This window comes from Heterocephalus glaber, unplaced genomic scaffold, assembly GCF_053883595.1.
Source record: "Heterocephalus glaber isolate CG9 unplaced genomic scaffold, H.glaber_assembly_v1.0 deba00000621, whole genome shotgun sequence".
In the NCBI taxonomy this organism is placed as follows: Eukaryota; Metazoa; Chordata; class Mammalia; order Rodentia; family Bathyergidae; genus Heterocephalus; species Heterocephalus glaber.
In genome coordinates this window covers 29,422,660-29,446,380 of record NW_028258153.1, presented here as the reverse complement: position 1 = coordinate 29,446,380, position 23,721 = coordinate 29,422,660, and the positions used below count along the sequence as shown (strand labels likewise).

The 23,721-nt window shown below is 42.4% G+C and overlaps 1 protein-coding gene across 1 annotated transcript in view; it reads right to left on the bottom strand.

The window, feature by feature from the left end:
• The window catches only part of Tmem178b (transmembrane protein 178B), a 385,367-nt gene extending 363,594 nt beyond the window's left edge, over nt 1-21,773 (bottom strand). Inside the window, exon 1 of the mRNA XM_004851291.3 lies at nt 21,090-21,773. Coding sequence (XP_004851348.1) covers nt 21,090-21,471 — 382 coding nt within the window. The 5' untranslated portion in view covers nt 21,472-21,773. The remainder of the gene's footprint in view (nt 1-21,089) is intronic.
• Nucleotides 21,774-23,721: the final 1,948 nt, after the last annotated feature.

Here is a 23,721-nt window from a genome sequence, read left to right as displayed (position 1 = left end):
TTGATTAAAATGTTAATGACTTCAGGACCATGGACAAACCCCATTGGGCACTACTGGCCATGAAGACACAAGATGGGGTTGGTCTTCTTCAATTTTGAAATAATACCACACAAGGAATGTAAACATTATGCACTACAAACATGTACCCAAAAAAAGGAATTAAAATATATATATATGCACCAACTTTCCACATAATGTAAACATTATGTACTACACACATGCACTAATAAACTAAAACATAATAATAATACTCAGGATTAGGTTAACTGATCCTTGATAATACTTAAAAATTTGGAGAAAATAGTACTGAACTATCTTTTATTTCTTCAAATCTTGTTTAAGATGCACATAGATGAATACATAAATGAATAAAACCCCATTACAATGTTGGTGTTGAAAGACAATCTAAATCTAGAGCTTATTGTGCTAACCTGGATGTAAAGAGCTTACATGCCTTAATGGTGGCTGCAACATAGGTTTTCATATTAGAGTTGAAAAAGTTACATTAAATCATTACATGAGTAAATAATGACATGCTCTCTACTGTAACAAATGAACACTAAAATCTCACTGGATTAATTAAGACTTTTATGTATTGGTCACTAAAGTCCAACTGGCCACCAAGATAGAGGAGGTTACTGTTTCTTTTATTCAGGCTTCCCAGGGCTTTACCATCTTAAATCCGTGCTTTCCAGTGTCACCTAGAGTATCAGCATCCAAACGGAAGATAGAAGAAGAAACTGGATCACATGGGAAGATTTTATGGGACAGGGGTGGAAGTGGAATATAGCACTTATATTCACACATAACTGCCAGACACTGCAAGGGAAAATAAACAGGTTGTACACCTACAGGCATAGTGAACAGAAAACTACTCTGCTTCATGGGTAATCACCTGACCTACAATACAATTTCAAATATAATGTAGCAAAATACTTACACTAGAATACTACTCTGTCAAACTAGTTCTCCTTGAAATCATGGGTAATGCCATTTATGAGGACTAAGAGAAATAGTCTGACTAAGAAGCTCATTGTGTTGAATTTTCCCTTCCAAACACCACGTCACAGGTGATCCGTGCTGGGAGAAATATGGACTGGTTCTATTGGGCTACCATGAGTCCATACACTTCCTTCCACCACCTAGTTACACCTATGGATGCAATTACAAAAGGTGGGTACATAGTTTTCCCTCACTATAAAAAAATACCTGAGACAATTAACTTATAAAAGAAAAGGGTTGCGGACCGGGGATTTAACTCAGTGGTTCTGCCACCTGCCTTGCAAGTACAAGGTCCCGAGTTCGATCCCCAGTACCAAGAAAAGAAAAGTGTTGTTTTAGGTCATGGATTTGGAGATCCCAGGCCAATATCTGACAGACTCATCAGTTCACCTCACTGCCAGGAAGCAAAGGAGGAAGAAAAGGAGCTGGGGCCCATAATCCTTTTGATAGCATACCTCCAGTTACCTAAGCACATCTCACAAGCCCCCTACTTCCAAGTATTGCTACCCTGGGGACCAAATCTTTTACACACAGGCCCTCAGGAGAAACTCAAGATCCAAATTATAGCAACAGGTAAGAGTAGAAAACAGAAAAACACTTAGGCACAGCTCCTAAATTTACCCAGCAGTTACAGGTAGCATCCTGGAGTGTGGTGGTTGAAAGAACACTGTGAAGGGCAAAAGTCCTTGTCAAACCACAATTGATCACCTTTTTTAATTCATCTGTCTTCCACATGTAAATGAAAATAATCACACCACCCCTGTACATCATATATACGAGTGAGGTGGTTCAGGGTTTAATTGTGTTTTTTAAAGTGTTGATGAAATGATATGACTTAGAAAATAAGCAGGGACTGAAAGAGAGAGTGAAAGTAGGTGGGCGAAAATGAGGGAGAAGAGCAACCAATTGAATGGCTTATTGGATATACTGTGATCATTGTGAAAGGAGACAGCAGTAACATACCAAGGAATATCCAAGCGAAAATATCTCCAAGGACTTGAAAAAATAACATTGATCATGAACCCCACCCTGAAAGACATTTTATGGAAATCTATGACCTACTTGCTTACAATGTATTTGTAACTGTAATGTATTTTCAGACACAAAAGAGGAAAGAAAAAGGTCAAAATTTATGTGCAGACAGCAGTGAATGACAATCCTCACATGGTTTCCAAATTAGGGGCAAGTCTTCTTTTCTCATTCTCAAATAGGAGGCAAAGGTGAAATTATATCCCTACCTGCTCTACTAACTTGAACCTATTGCTGTGTCTTTGGAGCTTTTACAGTTTTTCTTAGATTTTTGAGTACTTAGAATCCCCAGGGAAGAAATAAAAGAAACTAATAACATCCACACCTTCTAAAAAAAATGTACAATGCAATTGCCTGTAAATGTAGCTCATAATTTTTGCACAATAGCCAGGCTCTTTTTTTTCCAAAAGAAGAGGAAGATTTTGTGCCTTTAATTCCTACTTTAATGGTAGAAGATATTTATTGCCAAGAGGTTACCCAAAGTTCTTGCCTTTGTTTTCCAGAGAAACTTACAGTATAATGGACAAAGAAGACTAATTCTGCACTACCATAGGTCTTCAGTCATTTAACCAGAGCCTCTGAAATGCAGGCACAGTGCAGCAGTTTTAGGATGACAAGGCAAGAATGTGGCTATTCAGCCTGAAAATAAAGCAGCTTTATCTCAAAAAATGACCTGAATGTCATCAGAGCAAAAGCACCCTAAAATTCTAATTAGAGTGATGCTATTAAATGAAAACTGCAGAAACCACTGGCTAAGCATCCCTGTAGGAGAAGCAGCCAGAAAGAGAGATTTGAGGATGAACTGTCCTATCTTTAAAAAGAAGTGAAACTTTAGTTCAAGCCATAGCATGTCACATTCCAGCTAACACCCAAGGGGCTTAAAGTCCCAGAATGTCTAATCACCAGACAATTGGTGCTTAGAACACAGCCAGGCTACTCTGATCAGAATGTTTATAAAGGATAAAGCAAAGCACAAATAGAATGTAGTAAGGTGCATTCTCCATTCCTGCTTTCTTCAGAGGACTCTCATTGAATACTCAACAATAGTAAGGTGCTAAAATGCTATAGAAACATTCTTCTAAAAGCTTAGAGCTCTATGGTCAAATTAGCCTGCAAGCTCAAGCTCATAGTGACAGCAAAATGACTGGTCATTTGCATAAAAAAAGACAGTTTCACCATGTGTGGTGGTGCACGCCTGTAATCCCAGCACTCTGGGCAGTTGAGACAGGAGCATCACAAGTTTGAGCCCAGCTGGGGCAACTTAGCAAGATCCTACCTCAAAATAAAAAGGGGCTGGGGATGTAGCTCAGGGTGTGAAGGCCCTAGGTTCAATGCTCAGCACTGTTAAGATGGAAAGGAGAAGGAGGAGGAGAAAGAGGAGGAGGAGGAAGAGGAGGAAAGAAAAAAGGAAGGGGGGGCCGGGGATTCGGCTCAGTCGTTCTGCCACCTGCCTTGCAACCCCAAGGTCCCGAGTTTGATCCCCATACCAAAAAAAAAAAAGGAAGGGAGATAGGGAGGAAGGGAGATAGGGAGGAGGGGAGAAAGGAGGGAAGGAGGGAGCGAACTTAATCTCAGATTATTAATCCCTAACTCACCTAAAACATGTGTTTCTTCCTGTGCCATTTTTCTTTCTCTCTACCTTTTTCTCTACCTTCCACCTCAATCTCTCCAGCAGTTGCTCCAGCTACTCTTCCCTACCTCTCTCTTTCTGCACCACCAATTTTGTTCCTACCTATGAACCATTCCCCTCAGCCTACAAATATGTTTTTGTTTCTCTAATTAAAAAAAAACTTTCAAAGTCTCTCTTGACCTAACTTTCTCAGTCCAAATAGCATGTCTTCATATCTTTACCAAAACTTCCTTAAAACATTACCCACATGCTTGGTCTCCAATTCCTCTCCTCCTCCAGTCTTAGCCCACTATAGTCAAGTTTCATCCCCAGTACTGAAATCAATGATCTTCACATTATGAAATCCATAGTCCAAGGCTCAGTTCTCATCTTACTTGATCCACTGACTGGATTTCACACCCTTGATTACTTCCTCCTCCTAAACACACTTTCTCCACTTGGATTCTAGGACAGCGCACTCCCCTAATTTCCCTCTTACTGAACTAGCTGTTTCTCTCAGTCTCGTTTCCTGATTTCTCCTTCTCTCCTTGAGCTCTACAAAGCCAGTGTGCCTGGCTTACTCCTTACACCCTTTCTTCTCCATTTATGCTCACTCTGTAGGTGATCTCATCCAGTCTCGTGACTTGAAATACCATGACTAATCACTCCTCAAAGTACTTCCGCAGTGAGACTTCTCACTGAACCTAGTCCTATACAACCAGTGGATTCTTGGCATCTCTATTTGACCATTTAAAAGGTCTCCCAAAGTATTGTGTCCAAAGTAGTAGATCCCTAAAACAAGATCCTACTCCAGTATATCCATCACAGTTATGCAACTCTGCCCCAACAGCTCATGTTGAGAAACTAGTTGTCATCTCTGACCCCTCTTTTCCTCATTTACCCTACATCTGACCCATTAGTCAATCCTGACAGCTCTCCATCCAAAAACATCCAGAATCTAATCTTCTCAAAACCCTGCAATGGCTCCCATCCTACTCCTTCTGTGACCTCCAAACCTTCTGTAACTCTGCACCACATTCTACTGCAACCATCCATTCTGCCACCCTTATAATTTTTCCAATATGCTAGCTATCCTCTCACATCAGGGCCACTTCCCTTGTTACTTCCTCTGAAATCTTTTCCCCCAGCTAACCCCATAGCTAGTTCCTCACATCCATCAGATCTTCCCAGTTACAATGGTACCTCAGTTCATGAACTCAGTTCTCCTCACAATTCTGGACACAAACCAAACTAGATGAGAACTGAATCAAATTCCCCCATAAGGTCAACATTGAACCTAACCATCGAATTTGATTCAGTTCTCATCCAATTCGGTTTGTGACCAGAATTGTGAAAAGAATTAAGTTTGTGAGCCAAGGTACCACTGTAGTTTTCCCTGGTCACCCCAGCTACAATTTCAACCTACCACCTCACACTTTCTGCTCCTTTTCTGTGCTTTGGTTTTCCTCCTTAATATAATATATATATTTATATATATATATAATTTTTTTTTATTTATCTTCTTGTTGTCTGTTTTCTCTCATGGAATATAATGTGGACAGAGGGTTTTGCTTATTGGGTGCTCTACTTTACCTTAAGCCCCTGATATAAGTCCTAGCATGTAAAATTATCCTCAAATATTTGTTAAATAGGTGAATATATAATCTGTGTAATTTACCCACATATCATGAAAGACAAGCACATGGTAGAAATCACTACTCCACTGGAGAAAGCCACCATCCTCTCTTATGTTACATGGACCTCAGGTCTTACCTAGATATAAGTAGCAGTAGGAATGACCGGTCACCCAGCACAGGTAAACTCTATGTGTCCCCACCTCCAAGTTAAGAGTCTTAGTCAAGGATCCCTGTGCTAGCTCTCTTAAGTGTCTACTGCCCACCAACTCCATCTATACCACTTTGTTGTCAGGTCCTTTACTTTTCTCAGTTCCTCACTGATACTGGATCCAAGTCCCTTAAAAATCAGTGTTCAAATTACATGAATTTTTTTTTTAAATAGGAAAACCAAGAATAACTATAATCAAGTAATGTTTGAAGCCAAAAGATCCAATCCCACCTTTCTCTGGGAATTACTCCATTAAAACAAATTGAATTTGCTTTGATTTCAGCTGTAACCATAGAAATAAGACCTCCTAGAATGTCTGCTTCACATGTGAAGGTCTCTATTATAGGACTTATCACCTTGAGAGAGTATCTTCCTTCTAACTAATAATGACCTTAACAAAGGGATACCGTTGTTTTTATTCCTAAATGCACTCTACTACCTGGAGACCATCTGTCTTCTGTGAAGAAGCCATTATGGTCTCTGATGCATCTCCCTTTTTAGCAGCTTATTGATCTACAAGTGCCCAGCCAGCCACCACCACTATGGATGTGTGTAATAAAAGCTGATACAGGCACAGTGCTGGCAAAGGAGCATAAATGTTCTCCTTTGAAATGTCCACACTCTGCTGACCCAGAAAGATGAAATGCCACCTTTGGTTTGAAGTGACCCTCCGGATTCCTATAGATTTTAAAATAAACATATACAACAAGAAGTAGTTTTCCAAGTAATGGTTATCTACCATTTTATGAGACTCATATTATTATATCTCTCATCAATAATTTTATAATTAATTTTTACAATTAAACCCAATCCTTCAAAACATGAGTGTAATTGAAACACCCACACATTGGTTACTAAACAATACATAATCTTAATTTTGACCTGTCGCATTTTATACAATTTGGACAGAATGTGGTGGAAATTGTTTTTCAACTTAACCCAGCAGAAATTTAACTAAATAAATCCAGGAGTTATGCTGGTCATAGGAAATATTTCCTTGCTATAAATCATTTATTCAACTTAGTCTAGACAGCCAAGCAACACACCTGCATCTATATTTATTGGCTGAAAGAAAAAATTACTTATCAAAATGAGATGGCAATGGGCTGTGTTCTTAGCAGATTTTATGGCTGATAGAGAAGTCTTTAAAACCCAGACAATGAGGTGACTTAGCCTGAAAAATGTCACTGCCATTTCCAGAAAGAATCCACTTCTCTGTGAGACCCTGAGGAGTGAACGTCTCTCACATCCAGATCACACAACTGGACTTTGGTAGTCTTCATGAGCAAACATATGCTGACTCTGGCCATGACAGTTCTGTCTCTGAATCCAGCTGTTGAAGATGAATGCTTTCTGTGAATAATGTGTTTGCTCACCACAGTCGGGCCATAGTGAGGACTGTGGACCTTATTCTGACTGGTAAACTGTGGGGAGCCCCCTGAAGCATTTTAAGCAAAGCAGTGACATAATTAGAGTTGCATTTCAGAGAAATCGTTCTGAATGGGAAGCACTGAAAAAAACATGGGATTTGAAGATAGAGAAGCCAATCATAGAGTGCTGGAAGGGCCATGGTGATCAGGACTGAGGATGGCAGCAATACTGGATAGGATGCACCTGAGGATTCAAGGCAGATACTTGTCACATTTTCCCAACATCACTGATGCACTCCTTTTGAAAGCTATGAAAAGTAAACTAAAGTATGAACCAGAGGGGAGCACATTCTGTTTTCTGATCATTATCTGACCAAGATCACTTTCAGAAGAGATAGGAGGAGGCTTCCCTGAATAAACCTAAAGACATTGCTGATGATGAGTATTGAGAAACATAAAAATGAACCCTAGAGGAGTCATCAATTATGCTAGGAAGAGACCCAGAGTTAGTTTAGAAATTCTTAGATCTTCAGGAAGAACAGAAATGGAGATAACCTTTGTTCTATCAGTGGTCTACTGGATGGGAGGACCCACCAGGTAAGGAGAGCAGAGAAAATGGGCATGATTAAAATGAGGTCTAATCCAGAATAAAGTGAAGAATCTGGATATTAAATTCTTCTCTTCTGGATCAGAAATATGGATGTTTTAATAGACTACAAACTTCTCAAAATGAAACAAATTGAAGTTTATTGTATGTACTACAAAACAATTTACAGCAGAATTCCATTTAATAGTGAGTCCTTCTAGTCCAGTAAAGTTATGAATCTTTTTTAAATGAGATTTCCAATTCTACTGCATTAACTGAAATAAACCTTTATTCACCCAACCAATATTTATTAAATGCCTAACATGGCCCATGAATTACATCTATATATTATGTAAAAAACTACAAACAAAAAGACTAATAACAAATAATTCAAATTTAGTCTCAAAAAAGAGGGCAACATCTGGGCAAGCAAATGAATATAACAAAATATCATTGGTAGGAAGAAAGTGTATCTGGTGTGTACCCTACAGGGAAAAGAAGGCAATGCTGCCTGAGGGTGCGGGTGAGAAGGCATAAGGCAAGACAGGAAGACGAGACTTCAGCTGATTTGTAAAGGGTTAGCAGGCATTGGCCAGGCAGCCTTGGAGTGGGGCTTCATCTGTATGGGAGTCCTTCATCCTGGCTGAAGGGATACATACTGCTGTGGAGAAAAGCACAGAAAAGAGTAACATAGCAAAAATGGGAAAGGGGGCTGGCTCGTTGCCAGACCGGTGAGGTTTTATGTGGAGGACTGTGGACCTTATTCTGACTAGACAACCATGGGGAGCCACAGAAGGGTTTCAAGCAAAGTGTTCACATGGTTAGAGCTGCATTTAGGAAAAATCACTCATTGACTTATTGAGAGAATGGAGAACGAGATGCCAGAGAGTGATGAAGAGTCCAGGTGGTCAGCACCTAGGACAGCGGCAACGTCAGCGTTCGATGGGGCGATGGGCAGAAAAGTTATGAGTTAAAGTCATTTGTTCACTGCTTAGATGAGGAGAGCAGGAGCAAAGATCGCTCTTAGAATGACTCTCAAGTTTCCAGTCTAGGCAAGTAGAGAGCAGTGATGTTATTCCTGGAGAAGGAGAAAATGGAGAAGGGGTGAGTCTAGGGATAAAAGATACAATAGGTTCTTTTGGGACACATGAGTGACCTCAGTGAACATATCCAATTGGTTAGATGTTTGCATGGGAATTCTGAGCTGGACATGCCCAGTGCAACTAACTATGATCAAGAAAAAAAATGCTCCTACCATAGATGAGATTGACCAAGGAGAAGGTGAAGAGTGGAAAGAGAGAAGTGGAATCCTGGAGAATAGCTACACAAGCCAAGAAAGGAGAGGAACTGAGAATAGAGATGGAAGTGGTCCAAAGTGGAAGGTCATCACCCAAGCAAGTGCAAGGTGCCTAACCCCTACAGGGCACGATGGGTCCAGTAGCTCATCCTGGCCCACTCCAGGCCAGGCCTGTCCAGGTTGCCTCTAGATATCTCTTCCTGCCCTGTGGTTACCAAAATATAAGCATGGAAGTTATTCTGCCAAAACACCCCTGAAATCCCATGAGACTTTCATGATTCCTTGGTAAGACTGGGCCCAGCTTTGGATTTTTAAAGCATGAAAATGGAGGCCTTGTAAATTAGGATCAGCTTTTTCTGTTCCAGCTATCATTTGTGTAAGTAGAGCAGGCAGGAAACATTAATACAGGGGCTCATGCCTGAAGCCACCCTCATAATTTTAAGAAAAAGTAATCTATATATGTACCTTATTCATCAATAATAAAGCTAACCAGTTTCCAAAAAATGATATAAAAACTGCTGAAGAAGGAAAGTAAAATTCTGACTCTTCAAATCAGTTCTTAACCTTTTTTCTTTACTAGATCATACTGAATGTTTTCATTTGGGATTAAAATACCCTATAAAAAGTTTGTGCTCAGTTTCTGGTTTGTTCTCACACTCAATAGCTAGTTACACTCTGTTTCAGTTCCCTCTCTATTTCAAGTTCAGTGTCTGAATAAGAACTGAAGGGATGGCTTTAGTTTAACCTTCTGGCCTTTAGAATTCTTGAGTTTTCTCCACAAGCAGCAGAAAAAAACAGTGGAGGGTTGTACATTAGTTTCTGTCTCAGCAATTAATCGTATTAAAACCCTTCTTCTTACACCACATCAGAAGGAAATACAACTTAATTTTATTCTTTCTAAAACTTTTGTTATCAGCTATTTTCAATGAGAACTGTTAGTTCTTGGTTACCTGATTTCTCTCTTTTTTAAATGCCTCTTGTCATGACTTGTAAGAGTCAGACACAGGCTGCCTCAAAGATGAAGCTTTCCAAGAATTGTCCCTAAAGATGCTGCATACTGTGCCCTGAATGGTAGGGTCCAAGTAAGATATTAGTGTTTCTGTCAGGATGATAACGACCTCCCACACAGCTTGCATGTGCGTGCGTGCATGTGCCATGTCTGCTTCAAATCCTTTTTGAGTGTTTTTTAAAAAAAATAAAATACCACAGATGCTTATAAAGCCTCCTGGCACAATTCCCAACTCTACTTCTTCCCCTCTCTTGAGAAAGGTAAACACCATCCTTCACTTCATGTTTATTAGTTCCATGCATATTTATATATACAGTGCAAATGTGTTCCTGCAAACACTATCCGATGTTGTTTTACTAGTTTGGAACATCATATAAATGTCATCCTACTCTGCATTTCATTCTGCACACTACTCGTTTCACTCAATTTTATGGGGGTTTTTTTTGAAATATATAGATATATTACATGTATTTTAACCACATGATAGTTTCCATTGTAGTAATATATCATATCTCATTATTCATTTTTTATTAATGGGCACTTACATTTTTCCTTTTTGCCTCTCCATTTATTTTGCTATTATCAACACTGGTGCCAGAGACATTCTTGGGTGTGTTTCACATACTCATGAGCACATAGCCCGGAACAGACCTGCCAGGCTATGAGGTGGGTGTGGCCTCACCTCACAACACAGTCTCCAGTTGCTCTCGAGTCCTACAGCTGACCTGCAGCAGCGCATGAGCACAGAGCTTCCCCATGGCAAAAACAGGGTGTGAACTACTCCACTGCCTGGGGTAATTGGAGTCGGGTTGCCTAAGTAGAATCACTATTATCAAGATGAAGAGGAATTCAGGGCAAAACTGAATGAGAGACACTCCAGAGCGAATAAAGTGTCCAACAGAGTGAGGTCCTGAATATGAAACAGCAGGGCATTTTAAAAAGCAGGAAATGATATAAATGTAGGAAGATGACCTAATATAAAGTAAATTGCCTTTTCTTGGCAAAATACTTTGACGCCAAAAAAAAAAAATCAATGGAAATAATTCAGATACTGCAGTCTCCTATAAAAGCAGCAAATCTGTCAAACTTCTTTGAATGCCAACAGCAGCTTGTACTCAGGTTAAACATCACTGGCAGATGACTCCCAGGGGCCCGTGGAAGGGTCCTTTAAACATCCTCTCCATGTATATGAATTTACAAATGATAAATACTTCTCATCCTTCAATCACCTGTTCATTGCCTGGCATATATATATATATGCTATTGTTTTTAAATACTGTGAATAGAATGCCTCTGCTGTGATTTATAAGGATCTGGTAACAATGGATGCCTCCTGGGAGAAGTCAGAGAATCTTGGAAACAAAAGGGAAGGGTGAAAGATAAGCTCCATCAAAATTCTTTGGTAATTTTTGTTTGTTTTCAGTACTGGGAATTGAACTCAGGACCTTATGCTTGCTAGGCAGGCATGGTGCCACTGAGCTACATCTCCATCCCTCTTTAGTAATTTTAAATGAGACTAAGATTTCACCCCATCAGTCTACAGTTGCCTCTCTAAGAATATTTTAGGATCACATGTCCACCTTTCTGCAAAATCTTTCCTGTCTGCTCTGAGATGGTACCCAGTCACCCAGGACCCCAGCACAAAAATCTCTTATAGAAAAAACAGGGGCCTTAGGTTTTCTAGTCTGCCCACATAGCTTCTTCTTTCTTTACTCTTCAAGGACAGGATCTATGGATTCAACTCCAGATCCTCCAACCCAGATAATATGCCTGGCATACTTGCTGTTCCATAGACATTTATGGAATAAGTACAGTGAAATGTTCTTCATCATTCAATGATTTTTAAATGACTGGAGGAATTTACTCATTACTTCTATATGTTTTATATATTGGTGTTCTTTAAAGGTTTTGTTTAAAGCTGGAGGTACAGCTCAATGGTAGAGTGCTTGCCTAGAATGCCTGAAGCCCTGGGTCCAATCAACATCACTACACACACAAAAAATGTTTAAATGTAAGCCCTAGAAGGGCAATGATCTTATCTGTTTAATTAACTTCTGTATCTTAAGCATACTCTGCCTACTGTATGGCACATAGTAGGTGCTTAATAAATGTGCTGAATGAAAGAAGACCCTTGGCTATGAACTATTGTGTATATCTAACAGAATCTAACTCCTCTTTCTATTAGATGTTTAAATATCTCTTGTTATTTATTCAAACTTGGGAATCCCACAGTTTGGATCTTAAATGTCCCCCATATATTAAAGGCTTGGTTCTCAGCTCGGGGTGCTACTGGGAGATGGTGGAACCTTTAGGAGGTGGGGCCTAGTGAAAGGGTGTTTGGTCACTGGGGCGTGGCCTCAAAGGAGAGGCTGGGGCTCCGGCCCCTCCTGTTTCTCTCTCCTCTGCTTCTTGGCCTCCACAGGGTGAGCAGCTTCCCCTGCCCCATGATACTACCATGATCTGCTACCCAAAAGCAAAAGAGCCAGTTAACCACGGACTGAAACCTCCAAAGCTTTGAACCTAAATAAACCTTGCTTCTATAAGGTTCTATCTTTAGGTTGTACCTAAAGATATTTTATCTCACTAACAAAAAGCTGAGTAAGGGCAGGGGATTTAGCTCAGTGGTTCCGTTGCCTGCCTCATAAGTGCAAGGACCAGAGTTCAATCCCCACTACCAAAAAAAAAAGAAAAGAAAAGAAAAGAAAAAAAAATAAGCTAGTGCCATAAACACAATAAATAGTAAATAATAATGAATTTTTTTTAAAGCTGAGTAACAGAAGGAGAAACATGCATAACATAAAATATTCCATTTTAATCATTTTAAGAGTACAGTTCAGTGGCATTGAGTACATTCACATTTTTTTGCATCCATTGCCTTTATCTACTAGGTTTTAAGTTTTTAACCCCAATCTGCAAAATGACAACTCAAGCCATTAGAAAAAGAAAAGGTTCACTTTTATTATATGATTGTATAATGGTAAGAAATTAGCCTCTTGGCTTCCACCTCTCTTTCTCTGTCTTTCCATTTGTTTTCTTGCTCTCTTCTCCAGTCCATCACTCACCTGATGTACAGCCCATAGTCTCTCAATAAACATTTATTGAATGACTATGAAGGGCACTACTGAGGACATCAGAATAACTTTCCCTCTGTTCATCCACTGAATCCTGCACTGTGCACTATGGGGCAGCAAGTTACAAAAGTGTCTGCATCTAAATAAACATTTATGGCTCTAATGTCTGACACCTGACATGGATGTGGTGTGTGTGTGTCTATCCGTCCATCTGTCTGTCTGTCTGTGAGGAAAACATCAAACTGACCAGACCATGATGAGCACTCTGCCTGAAGGCCTAGCATTACCTACTAATATCAGAGAAGGGGAAAATATTTTTAACTGGCAATCCAAAGTGGAATATACAGAATTGATCCTTACCAACCCTACTATAAGAGAATAAATAAACCGACCTTCTGGAACAGAAGTAAGGCTGTTGAGTTTGTTGACTCAATAAATACAGCTCGGCCCTGCAATGCCTGACTAGTGGATTACTTGCTGCAGATGTGATGGTTGGGGAAGAGCCTGATCTGCTCACGCATGACAAGTGACTTGGGGAGCTGAGCTAGAGTATCATCTCCCTCAGGACAAGAACTAAGTGTGCCTCTTTGCTCTCTCTGTCCCAGTACCTGCAAAGAGCCTGCACACCGCAGGTGTCTGAGGGTATCTCCTGGCCCCAACCATGCATCTGACCTCTTTCCTGATTTTCAGCTCTCCCAGAGTAGTTGTGTTTTGGGATATTTACAAGGAGAGGTGTGACTATGAATGTTTTTACTTATTACATATGAACACACATTTAACATTTATCTACAAAAATGTGTGCCATCACTGTTTGCATGAGTTTTCTGTGAGTCTCTGTAGATTTAAGAGTTTTATTCAATCAGCAAATGGTTTTTCTGGACCTACTATGTGCAGCAGCCCATATATGTTGAAGAAATTAAATAGCTCCTGCCTTCCAGGCATGTGTGGGACTTCTCCAGTTTCAGTAAGGTTTGCTCCTCTTTTTTCGACAACACTCAAAGCCTCCTTATAGAACTAAAATTAATGGAACTACTTCATTTTTGCCTTACTTGTTCTCCCCTTTGTGCTTCTAAATACAAACACACTTCATGACACTCACTACCTTATGCTGTATCAAACGTTGATTAGACTACTCAATATTATTTTTATTCCATAGATATTGATTTTTGTTTCTCTCTTACCCCTTGGCTAGAATGTCAGCTTCTCCTGTCCAACACTCCACCTGACATGCAGCCCACAGGCCCTCAATAAACATTTACTGAATGAGTATGAAGGGCAAGACTATGTGTCTAAAAAACTTCAGCATCTACTGCACTGACCACAGTAAATGTCTAAAACTTACATGACAAAATATATAATAACTTCTCTGAGTGGGTCTCAAAATAAAGTACATGAGCTATCTTAATCATCTTAATTTAGAATTCAGATTCTAAAAGTATTACTGCCTTTGTTTTCCAATTGGGGAATCAATATATTAATCTCTTCTTTACCCTAGCCCTGCCCCAATAGATTCCATCAGACAGTTGAGGTGGGGGGTTCCTAGACCTGAAGCCACAATTCAAATCCTGACACCTTCTCTTACCAACCTTAAGCTCTCACAAGCTATGTGATGTTTGTGTGCCTCAGTTCCCTCTACTATAGGATGGGAAATAAAAATAATATGAAGAATGTCCACCGCATGGGGTTATTATGAACAATAAGTTAATGAATATGTGTAAAACTTTAAGAAGAGTATCTGGCATCACGTTTGGCTATTATCATTAATCTCCTTTTCATCCAGTCAACTTTGCAGGTTGTTTTTAATGGAGAGGGAAAGAAGGGAACAAAGAAGAGGATGGGAGAATTCTCTGAGTCAATGATGGAAAATTAATCAAATACAGATTTAGCATGAACTAAAACTTTATGCCCAAAACATTCAAGAAGAAAAGTTTCTTAAAGAATAACCAGTTGTAATAATATACTTAAATTTAAACCCAAATTACCATGTAATTATCCTCATCTGAAACAAAGCATGTGCTTGCTCTTTTTAGAGGCTGTAGGCTTTCTGTAGTGCTGTCCAAAAGAACTCTCTCCGATGGTGGGAGCAATCACTGTAATCTGCACTATCCAATCTAGCAACCAATAAATACCCACATGTGCCTATTAAGTATCTGTGATGTGGCTAATGCAGCTCACAAAATTAATTTCCAGATTTTATTTAATTTTGGATATTTTAAGTTTAAGTAACCACAGATGATTAGTGGTTAGACTGCTGATCGGCACAGCTGTAGCTCCTTGATTTGGTCCTTACCTGCCCTCCAGCTCTTCCCCCCCCCACCCAGAATTCCAATTCTCCTTTTCATTGAAATAACCTTTCCCCCACCCACCTCCAAACCTCATCAGATCTTGCTCAGATTTTACTTAGCTCCCTAATTTCATCTCAATGCTGACAGTCTACCTCCTGTATATGTTTCTGGGGCTACCCTCATCATCTTGAAGTTGTTAATTTATCCTCTTGACACTAAATCTACAAGAATATAGAGAGCCAGGTCTTCCTCATTCCTTCATCCTATTATTGTATGCCCATCCATCACATAATACATGTGCAGTTTACATCATTGATTTTTTAACATGCACACTACTCTGTTAAAATAGTTTGCAGCATATTGACAACTGCACTATGATTGTGGAAATTCTTTGGGCCAACATCAATTATAAGGCAAATTTTCAAGTAATAAAAAGTTATTAGACTATTAGTTGAGGGTCTCTTTATCTCAAAGCTTAGTAACATAACAGTTCAGTGCAAATCAGAGAATATAAATGTTCGCTGGAGCAAAATGTTACCTAGAGGTACTCTTCCTGAAGATCTGGAAGTCTTGGATTTTAGAAACTGATCTTGCCAGTGATCTGTCCCCTGTCCCACAGTGACTTCAGGGAGACAAGGATGAGGTTGAGATGCAAGAAGATAAGAGGACCTGATTTCAGATTCTTCATGGGCATAGTCCCATGGGAATTTAGAGTAATCTCTCCTTGCTGCGCCCCCTACTGAATCCTACCTCCAAGAAGAAAATAATTAAAATCTTATCTAACATGAAAAATAATGACTCTTGGTGATGTGGGTCTGTTCAGTGACATATGTTATCCAAAAAGAATTGTGGGTTTCCCATATTCCTTGGAAAAGCTTTAGCTCAAGAAACCTTCTTTCCTTCCTAGTATCTAGCATCTGTTGCAATACTAACCTAGCCTGATCACCACACTCATTCATTTTTTTTAAATCATGATTTTCCAACTAATTTTTTATTTGGATTCTATGTATGTATTCCTATAATTAGAATTAGCTCTTGATGGATAAATTTCTTTAAACTTGATGTAAATTTCCAAGGTATCAAATATCTGGTGAGTGAATTTTATAAGTGTTTGTCTTTCCTGCCCTCCAGGAACTTACAGTTCAATCATGCAAACAAATAAATACAGTGACCAGAAATACATACTTGTGGGTTGGGGATTTAGCTCAGTGGCACCATGACTGCCTTGCAAGTACAACGTTCTGAATTTGATTGCCAGTATTGTGAAAGAAAGACAGAGAGAGAGAGAGAGAGAGAGAGAGGAAAAAAGAAAAGAGAAAGAAAGGAAGGGAGAGAGAGAAAGAAAGAAAAAGAAATACATACTTGTGAGTACAGCCATGGCAACAGGGTGTTGAATAAAATGGATTTCAAAACGAATATGAATCTAAAGGATTTTATCTTCAAATCAGATACAGATTTGCATTTTGTTATTATTGATGGTTTTATTTTAAAATGCTCAAACAGCACATTCTAATGTAATGAACATGGGCCGGGGATTTAGCTCAGTGGTTTCGCTGCCTGCTGCGCAAGTGCAAGGACCTGAGTTCGATCCCCGGTACCAAAAAAAAAAAAAATTGTCTACATCTAATGTAATGAACATTGATTTGACAAATGACTGAGTTCCTTAGGGCTATATGATCATTTAGATAAATCTCTCGTTTTTTCATAATATTGATAGATTTTAAAGAATCTGTTTTCTGGTTTTCCTTACTCCTTGCCCAAAATATTTATTTTTTTAAAACACTTTGAATCCCAGGTCTTTACACTGAGATACATCCCAAGCCCTATCTTTTTTATTTTTTTGTTTTCATTTTGAGACAAGGTCTTGCAAAGTCACTAAATTACCCCAGCTGGGCTCAAACTTGCTATCTTCCTGCCTCAACCTCTCAGAATACTGAGATTACAGGCATGTACCACCAATCCTGGCTTCCCAGAATTTTAATAGAAGGTGATTTTTCAGAAAGACAAAGGTGTGGAGGAAAGATAGCCTCTTTAATAAATGGTGCTGGAAAATTGGGTTTCAACTTGCCAAAGATTAAAACTAGACCTATGTTTCTCACCGTGTACTAAACTAAAATTGAAATGGATCAAAGATCTAAATATTAAAACAGAAACACTAAACCAGCTGGAAGAGAGATTGGGTAGAACTCTTGAAGAAATTGGCATAGGAAAAGACTTCATGAACAAGATCTCAGTCTCATGTGAACTAGAACAAAGAATCAACGAGTGGGTTCTCATCTTGTTAAAAAGCTTCTGCACAGCAAGAGAAACCACCAACAGTGTGAAGAGACAACACACAATGTGGGGGAAAAAATTTACCAGCTGTTCCTCAGACAAAAGACTACTATCTAGAATGTATAAAGAACTCAAAACTCAGACCTCCCAAATTTAAACACCCAATCCAAAAATGGGCATCTGAAATGAACAGACATTTCTCAGACAAAGAAGGAAAAACAGCAAATAAATATATGAAAAAATGTTCAACATCACTGATCATTCGAGAGATGCAAATGAAAACAACACTGAGATTCCACCTAACCCCAGAAAGAACGGCTGCTATCTTGAAATCAACCAATAACAAATGCTGGCAGGGTTGTGGGGAAAAAAGAATCCTTCTTCACTGTTGGTGGGAGTGTAGACTGGAGCAACCACTGTGGAAATCAGTATGGAGATACCTCAAAGAACTAGGTTTAGAGGTCCCATTTGACCAGCTATTCCCTTGCTGAGTATCGTCCAAGAAGAATTAAAAGCATCATACCACAGTGATATATGTACACCCATGCTTATAGCGGCACAATTGTTAATAGCTAAATCTTGGAAACAGCCCAAATCCCCATCAACTGGTAACTGGATAAAGAAGGTGTGGGTTTTTCCTAAAATGGAGTACTACTCACCCATAAAGAATGAGAAACTAGAGCCATTTATAGCTAAATGGATGCACATTGAGACCGTCTCTTAAGTGAAATAAATAGGACACACCTATGTAAATACAGAATAGTTTCCCTGGAGCAACTGAAAGTGTAAACAAGGATCAAAACATAAAATATATAATGTTAAATAGGAAGAAAAGTTCAGAGGGGAAGGGATAGGGGAAGTGGGAGGGGTAGGGGAAAGGAAAGAAGGGAAAGGAAAAAATATGAGAAAAGGAAAAAAATGGAAACAAGTCTTTGTAAATAGGAAGGGGTGGAGGGCTTGAAGGGAGGCCAGGGGAAGGGGGAAAAAATAAGAACCAAGATACGTCATGTGAAGGTACAAATTCCCAATGATGAACGTCATCATACAGTATACCGAAAATGTACCAATAAACTTAATGAATAAAAAAAAAGACAAAGCTCTAAAATATTTTTGAGGCTTAGGAATAATGTAAGATAAATATCTTTCCATATGATATCCTAGAGTTAAGTATAGAAATATCAGTTTCCTTTTTTAACTTCCACATAAAATCTGCTTAGAAGAACACTAATTAAGTCTAGAAATTATGTTCTATATATTATTGGAATTTCCTGAGAGTTCTATTAACATAAGATGCACTTATTTTCAAAATGTGTCTATTGCTATTTGGGAAAAGAAGCTTTGGTTTTTGAAGATGATGTTTTGAGGTTAAAAATGGAGACAGTGACCTTAGTCTCAAGATTTGTGCGGCTGGCATGCCATCTATCTCAATGATACCTAACAAGATTATCAAATGGACATAAGCAGTCATGGTAAGCGGGTGCTTGCAGCTGACAGTGACGGCTGTATTTGGGGTGATGGGGAACAGCATTTCTGTTAGTTCAAGTGAAATACAATGCCCTGCCAACTCGAGGTATCAGTGTGTTCAATCCCCCTGCAGTGCATGTCCATTTTCTGTTGCTGCAATTAAAAATCAGTCGATACAAAGTCAAAATGTTGTACATTCTTCCCCTATCCCTTTCCCTGTCACTGTGTTTCCAGCCTCACCGGAAGAACATGTCACTATGGTAACCAATCCCTCTGGTGCACAGACCTTTCCAGTCAGATTGCCAAGCAGAGTACCACAGAATCAAAGCCCTGAATGCAGCCACCAGAAGCCATGAATTCTATGCCCCTTTCTCTAAGTGGGGTCAATCAATCCCAGACAGAATGCCTGTCATGTTCTAGATGGTGGTCAAGGAAGGAAATTCAAGAATTCCTTCAGCAAATCCTGCCAGCGTTTGCCAGGCATTATTAATGTGAATTCTCCCCTGCTTTTCAGCTAACTTCCTGCCGTTTCTATTTTAAAGAAAGCAGAAAATGATAGTTAAAATAATACTTGATGAAGCTGCAAACTGTCATAGTCACCTCTTCTCAAAAAATACTTTTACTTCCTCTTGTTTTCCTACTTCTCAATCTAAGCCTACATTGTTCTCTTTTGGAGTCCCCCAGTATTCTGCACATCTTTATAAAGTTATAGAGCTCAAAATGGGTCACCCCACCCTAATAAGATCCTCATCATAAAGCAGATGGGATGTCTATGGCATGAACACACCCATAACTGATTCAACTGAAATCCCTAGTCATCCTAAAGAAGCTACAAAACAAACAGCAAGATGGATTCTCTCTGGACCTACCTACCACCTAAATGTCAACTAGCTTCCTCCACCATAGACACTGCTTGTCATTTTTAAACAAGTGATTTTTTTCAAATTGATATTCTTTCTGATCAGTCCAATACTTTTATAAATCAAAGGGCATCACTTCTCACAGTATTATTTTCTTTTTTGGTTTTTTCGTTTGTTTGTTTGTTTGTTTGGTATGGGGGATCGAACTCAGGACCTCACAGTTGCGAGACAGGCGGCAGAACCACTGAGCTAAATCCCTGGCCAATCACAATATTATTTTCAAACATCAGCAAACCTCACAGCCATATAATAAGAGACATTAAGGACTGCTGTATGTCTTGTCCTCAAAGCATCTTGCAAATAGTAACATCATCACTGCTGGGCTTTCTCATTTAATAGTTGAAGAGAATGAGAGGAGGTGAGACTCATAACCTCTGCACATCTTCCCAGGGTGCATGCAGCCACCATGGAGGAGAACGCATTCCTTTTTTCCAAGCAATATTAACACACATCACATCCAAACAATGTTTTGGTAGGTTTATGGAACAGGGTCATGCAAGATTAACAAATTGTATCAAATAAGGAGAATTTAAGACTTAATCATACTAAAGTATCAAGTACATTTTTATCTTTAGTAAATGTAGCTTTTTTCTTTTTTGGTATACTTTCAGTATTTTTCATGTGAACCTTCTGAAAACTGTAATTTTTGTCTCTGAAATGCCCACTTTGGTGTTACTTTCTTTGTACTCAGTAGAACCCACGAATATTCAGTGCACACAAGTCCCTTTTGTCACCACTTTTTTGAAGGAGAAATAAAGAACTGTGATGTTATGCTACTGCCCAACAGGCTTGGGACTGCTCAGGGCAGGGGCTATGTATGATGTGTTGGTGTCTATATGACCAATGCCCGCACCACGCCTGGCATGGCACGGCACTCAGCAGACGTTTCTGCTAGGAGCAAGGCCTTCTCTGTGAGATATGCCCCTACTTCCCTTAATTGGATCCGTTCAACATCTAAAATAAAATTCAGATTCGAACCTGTTATCCCCAACACGTCACTCTTAAGGGTTTCCTCTTAAGGACACAACCTAATACTGTGGATTCCCTTCCTTCTCTGAAGCTGATGAAACATTATCCTGGATAAAAACCCTGGACCAGCAGATTCCGGGCGAATATGGACAGACAAGAGTAAGGCCAGAAATGGGCAGAGAGTAAAGCCTCCAGCACGCTGCATTACCTGCATTACCGTTGTGGGAAGGCGCGGCCAGGGTAACTGCACCTCCCGGAGCCGGTATTTGGGGCAGTCGGGGGAGAGCGAGGCGTGGGGCTGCGGGGCCTAACGGAGGCGACCGCTCTCCGCAGCGCCACGCCTCGGGCCTCTCACTTACCCTTCCGAATGAGGGCGGCGATCTCGGGGTCGAATCCCTGCCGGTGGCATTTCCTCCAGAGGCCCATGTTGGTGGAGTTGTACTGCCGGCTGCACTCGTCTGCCGGGCTCATGGCGAAGAGCTGCCGGCGGTTCCGGGCCCGGAGGAGTTTGCCCTCCCAGCGGTCCAGGCGCGAGCGGCTGGCCCGGAGCGGCAAGTTGTTGTTGTTGTTGTAAATGAAGCCGGGGTCCACCCGGCGGGTGTTGAAGGCCTTGCACCTGTCCCTGTGCTTCCTGGCGTCCGTCTCGTACCAGTGGTCCGAGCAGATGGCCACGGCCAGCATGCCGAGGGCGCAGAGCGCTAGCGAGAGGCCCGTGTAGAGCAGCAACCTTCCGGCAGCCATGCCTCCGCCTCGCCTACACCTTGGGCATGACCCGCCGCGGCCTCGCCTTTCTCCGCGCGCCGGCCGGGGACCAAGCGGCGGCGCCGAGCTGGGGGTGGGAACAGCAATAGCGGGGGACTCGGCCCGGAGACGGGGGGGATGGCGGCGGGCAGCCTAAAAAGTTCTGACCGCACTCCCGGGCATCTTCCGGGACAGGGGCAGCCGCTGGCGGCGGCGGACTCCACGCGGCGGCTTCCCGCCCCCTCCCCGCCCCGCTGGGAGCGGCTGCTCCGAACCTGCGGCCTCTGCGCGCGCCCCGGCTCCGGAAACCCAAGCCCGAGCGCCCTCGGCTGCGGTGGAGCTCGCTGCAGATTCTTTGTGCAGCGAAGAGGCTGGGGAAGATTTAGGGGATGGGGCCGTGCGAACAGGAGCACCCGCTCGTCTACGGCTACGCAGCCCGCCGGCGGAGGAGACCGCCGGGTGCCAGGGCCGGCCGCCCCGAGTCCCGCCTGGATCTGCCTCGAGTGTCTCTCCCCTTTCTGGTCTGCAAGCGGAGACCCGAGATGTGCACTCAGAAGAGATCTTCCTCCCTGGGTCGGGTCTTTTCGAGATCTCCGTCCTCAGGTCCCTCGCCGGCCCACGCGGGGCTCTCAGCGCCGGGCTTCCCGCGGACGCGCGCTCTCTGCCCACCGTTCCCCGCGAGCTACCCGGCTGTCGGCCTCCGGCCTCGCCATTCAGGCAGACGGCGCGGACACCCGGGCGGAGCTACAGGACGAGTCCTGGCCCGGGGTTGGCGGAGAATGGGCGGCCGCGGACGGGCGCGAGGGGCGGGCTGCGCAGAGGAGGGCGCACCGGGCAGAGAGCGCGGCACGGGGCGCCTTCAACACCATGGACAGGGCGCGCAGTCGCCAGGAGCTTCTGGCCCCGCGGCAGGTTCCCTGGGCGTCACGCCGCGCTCTCCGGCGCCTTCTTCCTGAAGTGTCCCCCCGGCCACCACCAGGCCGCCTCTGCCTCACTTCTTGTGGCTCCCCGAAGCCCGGGAGCGTGCAGTCCAGGTGCAAAGAAAACGCTGCGGGCTGGGAGGAAAACCCGGGTCCCGGCTGCTCCAACAACCCGCCCCCTTCTCCCGCCACCTGAGCCTGGCACTCTAGCGCCTGGTCCGCTCTGCCCAACTGGGGTCAGCCGCTCTGCGATTGCACCATTTTCTTCGCGGCCCGCCCGGGCGCCGAGACGCCGGCTCCCTAGGCAGCAGCGAGCAGCGAATCCGGTCCCAGCCTCGGCGTCGGGCGATCAGGTTCCCGGCACGCGACGGTCGCCGAGGTGAAGGGGGGGGGCGGGGAGCCGTACGGTTCGGTTCCCCCTCCCTGCCTCCTCCTGCAGCCGCGGCGGCTCCGAGGCCTCACGGGTGTCTGGGAGGAGCAGGAGCCCAGGCTGCGCCCCGGGAGCTGGACGTCGCCTCGCCCGGGTGCAGGCACTGGAGAAGCCGCTGCAGCGCTCGCTCACTCGCTCGCTCGGGCGCCAGGCGCTGCAGCCTTGGCTAAAACCCACCGACGAGAACACGGAGCGCGCAGCCAAAAGCTAGTGATGTCATCCGTGCAACGTGAGCCTCATCTCTTATTTTTCTAGCCTTCTTAAAGATAAACCGCACTATTTCCCAGGCACGAAGTGTCTCAGCCTTATTCTCTGACCAGGCAAGTCAATGGTGTCTAGGTAAGGTATGTGCCCAACCGCATCCATATTTATGCACATATACATATATGTGGCATGTAGCATGTTTACGTGTATTCTTATACATTTAGGGGTGGTGCCTACATCTATTTCTTCAGAGCCGTGAAAAATTCCCTCCAATCCACCACAGTGCTTTAAAGAAAAGACTGCTGATTGCAGAGTGAGCCCTTGGGACCTGAGCGACCCCAGTATCCGTCGCTGGTGTCTCGGGGTCCGTTTGATCTTCATTCCCCCGCCCCCCAAAGCCACAGGCATTGCCTGGCTTGCTACAAGCTTTTCCACTCGAGGCTGAACAGGGAGCGACCTCGGGGATCACGGCCGGCCCAGGCCAATGCCGGCCTCTACCCCCACCCACCTCCACCTCCCTCCCTCCCTCCATAGCAGGAAAAGAAGAAATTGGACCAATCCTTTCATGATCGCAAGAAGAGAATTTTAATGGGGGATTAAGGACGGTTCAATGTTTTGAAACGTTGGGGACTTGCACTTTGGGGAGGGGCGGCCGGTCAAAGGCATCCTCGGTATAGATTTGTCATTCTACACAGG